Raw genomic sequence first — 7,145 nt, 5'->3', positions numbered from 1 at the left:
GGGGGGGGGCGGGGAGAGGGGTGCAACAATGAATGAATGCAATTCCAAAATCTCTATAGATGTTCATTGAAATGAAAAATAAACAAAATTAAAATTTGAAAAAAAGAAGAAAGAACAACAGTCAACCCCACAGCCTATAGAAAAAAGGAAATTATAAGGACAAGAGCTGAAATCAGTGTGTTAGAAAACAGAACAGCTGAAACCATCAATAAGACTATGAGCTGGTTCGCCGAAAGGATCCATAAAATAGACAAACCATTGGCAAACTTAAAAGAAAGATACAAATAACTCAAATAAGGAAATTACTGAGGTGACATCATAACAGAACCAGATGAAATAAAATCAGTAATATTAGAATATTATGAAAAGCTATACTCTGTGTTTAATTTGAAAACAAAGAAGAAATGGACAAATTCTTTGAAATTCATTCCCTACCTAGGTTGACATGGATAGATGTAGAACATTTGAATAGATCCATCACAAAAGAAGAAACTGAGCAAATCATAAAAAGATTCCTCTCCCCATGCCCCCCAAAAAAGGCATGGCCTGGATGGCTTCACAGCTGAGTTATAGCAAACATTCAAAGAAGATCTATCACTAATTCTACTTAAATTATTTTAAAAAATAGAAAAAGAAGGAACACTCCCAAAGTCATCCTGTGAAGTAAGTATAACCCTAATACCAAAACCAGGCAAAGACATTGCTAAAAAAAGAAAACTACAGACCAATATTTCTGATTAACATAGAGCAAAAATTCTTGAAAAAATCCTGGCTAGTAGAATCCAGTAGTATGTAAAAAATAATTCATTATGACCAACAAATATGCAAAGATGATTCAACGTAATGATTCTATCAAATGATGCAGAAAAGGCCTTTGGCAAAATCAGACACCCCTTACTAATTAAAATACTCAGCAAAATAGGAAGAAAAGGGAATTTCCTCGCCATAGTGAAAAGTATATATAAAAACCCAAGAACCAATATCATTCTAAATGGAGAAAGTCTAAAGACATTCTTCTTGAGAACTAGGACCAGACAAGGATTACTCACTTCCACCACTCCTCTTCAGTATTGTATTGGGAGTACTTGCTAGGGCAGCAAAAGAAGAGAATAAGAGGCATCCAAATAGGCAGAGAGGTGGTAAAACTGTTGCTATATGTAGACGATGATATAGTGTACAGAGAAAATCTCAAGGATTCAACAAAAAACCTGTTATACCCAGTAGACCAATGTAGTGGAGTGGCAGGATACCAGATCAATATTCTTCTACAATAACAAAACAGAGATAAGGAACTAAGAAAACAATACCATTTACAATAGTCAACCACAAATTGAGATACTTAGGAATAAAGCTAACTAGAGACACAAAGACCTTTATAAAGAAAACTACAAAATGCTACTGTGAGGCACAATAAGAGACCTAAATAAATGGAAAATGTGCCCTGTTCACGGATGTTGTTGTTGTTATGTGCCATTGAGTCACCTGTGATTCATAGCTACCCAATGTACAACATCCCTAAACCCTGCTCTGTCCTGTACCAATCTTACTGTCTGACACACCTACTCCCTTTACCCCAGTCACTGAATCAATCCATCTTATCCAGAGTCTTCCTCTCCTGTGCTGTCCATCCACCCTCCCAAGCATGATAGCCCTCTCCAAGGACAGATCCCTCCTTGCAACATGTCCAAAGTATGTCAGATGAAGCTTCAGAATTCTTGCCTCCAAACAGCAGCCTGGCTTCAAACTCTCCAGGACAAACTTCTTTGTTCTCTTAGCAGTCCATGGTATATTCAGTACTTTCTCCAACACCACAGCTTCACCCTCTCCAGGACAAACTTCTTTGTTCTCTTAGCAGTCCACGGTATATTCAGTACTCTTCTCCAACATCACGGCTCAAAAGTATCAAGTCTCCTATCATCCCTAGACATTTTCCAGCTCTCTGATGCATAGCAAGTGATTGCAAAGACCATGGCCTGTATCAGGTGCACCTTAGTCTCCAGGCTGACATGGTTGCTCTTCAGTACTTTAGAGAGGTCTCTAACTGCAGACTTTCCCATTGCAATACATCTTTTAATTTCCTGGCTGCTGGTGCCAAGAGTGTTGATTATAAGACCAAGCAAACTAAAGCTGTGAACAATCTCAATCTCTCCACCATCTATCATGATTCTGCCAGTCGGCCCTGTGGTGAAAATTTTTTGTTTTCTTGATATTGAGCCTCAATGCATACTGAAGGTTGTAGTCCCTGACCTGCAGCAAGCACTTCAGGTCCTCCTCAGTTTCATCAAGCAGGGTTGTGTCATCTGCATAATGCAGATTGTTGATTATTTTTCCTCCAATCTTGATGCTACATTTCTCCTCATAGAGCCGAGCCACCCAGATAATCTGTTCTGAATATAGATTGAAAAGGTATGGAGATAGGACATATCCCCAGCATACATCCTTCCTAATTTTGAACCATGCAGTGTTTCCTTGCTCTGTTCTGATGACTGCCTCCTGGTCCAAGGATAAGATTCGCATTAGCATGATCAAGTGTACTGGGATTTTCATGGATAGGAAGACTCAATATAGTGAAAATGACAGTCCTGCTTAGAGCAATCTACATGTCCAAAGCAATCCCAATACAGATAACCAAATTCTTTTTAAAAAAGATAGACAAGGTAGTTGACAAGTTTATTTGTAAAGGAAAGAGACCTTGAATGAGCAAAGCACCTTTGAAAGACAAAAATGAAGTGGGAGGTATAGCACTCCCTTATCTCAAAACCTACACAGCTGTAATAGCCAAAACAGCATGGTATTAGTACAACGACATGCACATAGACCAATGGAACAGAATCGAAAACTCACAAATTAAGCTGTCTACCTGTGTTCAACTGATATTTGACAAGGAAATAAAACCTATCAAATGAGGAAACAACAATCTCTTCAACAAATAGTGCTGGTGAAATTGGACTGTTACCTGCAGAAAGCCAGATTAGGATCCACATCACATTCCATACACAAAAATTAACTTGAATTAGATCAGAGACTTAGGGCTAAAGCCCAAAACCATAAAGATCATAAGAGACAAAATGGAACCAAACTTACAAGACCTAGCGAAGGTACGGGAAAATATAGCCAGAAATATACAAACAGGAGAGGATACCATTGATGAATGACAAAGGTCTCATAAAAGTTTCAGAATACTACAGGACCTCATAGGAAAAAGACTGATAACATAATTACAAAATGGGCAAAAGACCTAGAAAGACTTCACAAGGGAAGCCATTCAGGTGACCAACAGACACATGAAAAATGCTCAAAATCACTGGCAATAAGAGAGATGCAAATCAAAACCACAGCGAGATACCAACTCGCCCCAGTAGCAGTGGCAGAGTTTAACAGGACAGCAAGCAATAAGAGAGTGTAGAGAGATTAGAACCCTCATACACTACTAATGGGATTGTAAAATGGTACAACCACACTGGAAGGCAGTTTGACATTTCCTAAAAAAACCTGAACACTGAAATTCCATATGACCCAGCTATTCTATTGCTAGGAAAATAGACCTGAGACACAGAGATTTGTACACCAATGTTCATTACAGGAGTATTCACAATACTAATAAAATGGAAACAACTCAGATGTTCGTCAACAGACAAATGGGTAAAGAAATTGTGTACATTCACACAGTGGAATATTATGCAGCACTAAAAAATAGTGATGAATTTGTGAAACACTACACAATGTCTATATTTTGCTGAGTGAAAATAAGTCACAAAAGGACATATACTTTATTTGTAAGACTTTTGTTACAAAAATAGGATGGCTATGGGTATGAGCAGGGCAGGAATAGAATGCATAGACCATAAACACTAATGAAATGAAGAAGAGAAGGAAAGAACAACCTGACATGAATGGACATTCAGAAACTATGTATATTTTAATTAACAGCTTTGAACAGGAAATAAAAACTGTCCAAGTTGCCTGGGGAAAAGAAAGAAAAAAAAATCTAAGGAAAGATATACCAACAGATAGAGTTGCTGGAGTTAGACAGGCAGGAACAGAAGGGGGAGGGGTAGAGGGAGCAGAGATTTATGAAATATGTCAACTGGTATATCAATAATTCCTAGGGCCTTGTTTTTTTGCCATTTCCTTCAAAGCAGCTTGAGCTTTTTCCGTCACCACTGCCTCTTGATGATCAAGAGAAACATTCCATACAGTTCTTTATTTCCATTACATTGTCAGGGTATTTTTCCTCCCTTACAATCATCCCACCACCATCTACTTTCATGAAAGCTTGTATACCAGCTGCTTCATGCCTCATGACCTAATATCCCTACCTCCCTTTAGATAGACAGTTGCTGATTTGCTGATCCCTAGCAAACCTACTCAGGAAAAAACCACTTCTCTTTTGCTGAAGGGTCCTCTCTTCAGCTTGGCACCTTTGAGCATCTACATCCATAAGCATCTGGGGGTCTAGTGGCAAGACACTGCTCTGCATTCTAAAGACACACAGAGTCCACCATTTGGTTCATGGGAGAAGGATAGGAAGTCTCCTCCCGTGCAGTTAACTCCCTCTGAAAACTCGCCAGAGGGTCAGCTATGGGTCGTTTCCAACTCAATTGTGGTTGGTATACAACAACAGTCCAGAGCAAGCCATCAGGTTGCAGTACTCAATCCTGGACTAAGATCAAGTGTAGATCAGTGTTGATTATTTTGTAGCTTATCAAAATGATGATCTTAAAATCTTTAATTATTAAAGAATTCTCAGATCTTTAAAAAAATGTTATTGGACTCTAATCCAAGAAGAGTATTGGTCAGCAAATGAGTCATTCTGCTATTCAAGTGTAGTTCCCAGTAGTGCCTCCTTTTATATAATTGAACTATCCACCAAATACCTTGATAGCCAAAAAAATTAAGACAGTAGATCAAAATGCAAAATAAAATAACACATCTACCTAATATTTAGTATTATTAAGAATTGATATTCATGCACATCCAAAAACTTCTCCAGCAGAGTAAAAAGGAAAGCCACAGACTGGAAAAAGTATTTGGTAATGACATGTCAGATAAGGGACTTATATCTAGAATTTATGAAACACTTGAGCACCACACAAAATAAACGTAAATAATCCAGTTGAAAAATGGCACAGGATATGAACAGACACTTCACCATAGAAGGCATTCAGGTGGCCAAAAAGCACATGAAGAAGTGTTCAAAATCCCTAGCTCTAACAGAGACGCAAATCAAAACAACTATGAGATATCATCTCACCCTAGTAAGAATAGCAAGATTTAACAGAACAGCAAGCAACAAATGCTGGCAAGGTTGTGGAGAAACTGGAACCCGTATTCACTGTTGGTGGAAGTGTAAAATGGTGCAACCACTGTGGAAAGCGGTATGGCACTTTCTCAAAAAGTTGTAAATAGAGATACCATTTGACCCAGCAATTTCACTACTGGAAATATACCCTAAAGAGACCATAACCGCCATCCAAGCAGATATATGCACACCCATGGTTATCACGGCTTTGTTCACAACAGCAAGAATTTGGAAACCACCCAAGTGCCCATCAACAAATGAATGGATAGAAAAGCTGTGGTATATTCACACAATGGAATACTATGCTGCATTGAAAAACAAAGACCTCATGCAATATTACTCAAAATGGGTGACGCTGGAGGACATTATGCTGAGTGAAATGTCTCAGTCACAAAAAGACAAACACTGCATGGTGCCACTGTTGTAGAATGGGACTGGCATCAGGGTCGGGGTAAAACTGAGAAAAACTGCATAACTTATGTATACTGCATTGAAACTGATGAGGGAGAGAACAGTATAAAAGTGACATTTGATAGGGTATTATGCTTATCACAAGATGTTCAAAATTAAGGTTGCATAGTGGAGTGTACTCAGCACCGGGGGAGGGGGGATTGTATACCAATGAAGGAATTTTTCTTCTACTTTTCAAAGAAAGGTGTGAACTGGGGTGGGGGCGGGTTGGGCAGGGAGAAAAGTGTAACAATGAATGAATGGAAACCCAAAATCTCAGTAAATGTTCATTAAAATTAATAAAATAAAATTTTAAAGAGTTGATATCCGTGGATTCACGGTTCTTCAAACAATAAATGTATGAAAACGCAAGCCTTGATGGGAACTATAGATTGAATAAATACAAGAGTGCTTTTCTGGGTGAGCTCTGGTGGCCTAGTGGCAAGAAGCTGCACTGCAATCCCAGAGGTCTGTGGTTTGAATCTACAGTCAGATCAGATTGGATGGTACACACATTAAAATAATAAATAATAATAATAGGGAAAAAATAGTGATTTTTCTTAAAAAAAGTGCTTTTCTGGTATAAATCCTTTTTGTTTCAGTCATAACAATCTGAACTCTTTTTTTATATTGTTTTAAGAAACTAGTAATAACTACAGTGTGTTAGAAAATACTGTTAATCGGAAAGTGCATTATCTGTGTTTTCCTTTCACTAGTTGAAATGATTTGCTGTTATTCTAGATTTCCTTCAGCAACTTGTGACTAGAACATTAAAATGGGTTTGGGACTGGTGGAGCCCTTCAGTGTTTGTTTAATCTGTATTATGTCCACCTGGGAGTGATGGTGCTAATTTTGTCTTTGTCCTCCTCAGTACCCACCTCAGGAATCACCTATGGGATGGTGGCCGCTGACTTGCTCCACAGCTTGTTGGCGCTCAGTGGGGCACCATGCCTACTGAAGATTCAGAGCCTTTTTATGTTAGATGAAAACAGCTACCCACTGCAACAAGATTTCTACCTCCTGGATTTTTACCCTGAGATTACATGAATTGCAGGCAATTCAAAAAAGCAAGCATTCAAATTATCTGTCTTTTGAAATAAATGAATGACATGACTTTTGCTTTGTATTTTAAAATAAATATATTTTTCAAATAGAATTGTACAGTAAGTATAAATTAAAATTATATACTTTTAAAAAATGTAAGGTTTTGTTTTTCTTTAATAACACTATTTTGCCTTCCTATTTACTTTCTTTTGCAAATATAATCTAATAATAAACATGTTGTTTTGTGCCATCACATTACTTGCAGCTTACACAGTAGCTCTCAACCCTGTCCTATGCTGAGCCAATCTCACTGTATCTCTGACATCCCTAACCCAATTACCCTAGTTAT

The 7,145-nt window shown here is 38.0% G+C and overlaps 1 protein-coding gene across 1 annotated transcript in view; it reads left to right on the top strand.

The window, feature by feature from the left end:
- The window catches only part of LOC102866188 (protein FAM35A-like), a 111,208-nt gene extending 104,409 nt beyond the window's left edge, over positions 1-6,799 (top strand). The window contains exon 7 of the mRNA XM_006901403.1: positions 6,624-6,799. Within this exon, the coding sequence (XP_006901465.1) occupies positions 6,624-6,799 (176 nt within the window). The remainder of the gene's footprint in view (positions 1-6,623) is intronic.
- Positions 6,800-7,145: the final 346 nt, after the last annotated feature.

Source organism: Elephantulus edwardii, unplaced genomic scaffold (assembly GCF_000299155.1).
Source record: "Elephantulus edwardii isolate Elephantulus edwardi_28Jun2011 unplaced genomic scaffold, EleEdw1.0 scaffold00324, whole genome shotgun sequence".
In the NCBI taxonomy this organism is placed as follows: domain Eukaryota; kingdom Metazoa; phylum Chordata; class Mammalia; order Macroscelidea; family Macroscelididae; genus Elephantulus; species Elephantulus edwardii.
Note: the sequence above shows the minus strand (reverse complement) of the source record. Positions and strands in the feature narration are given on the sequence as shown.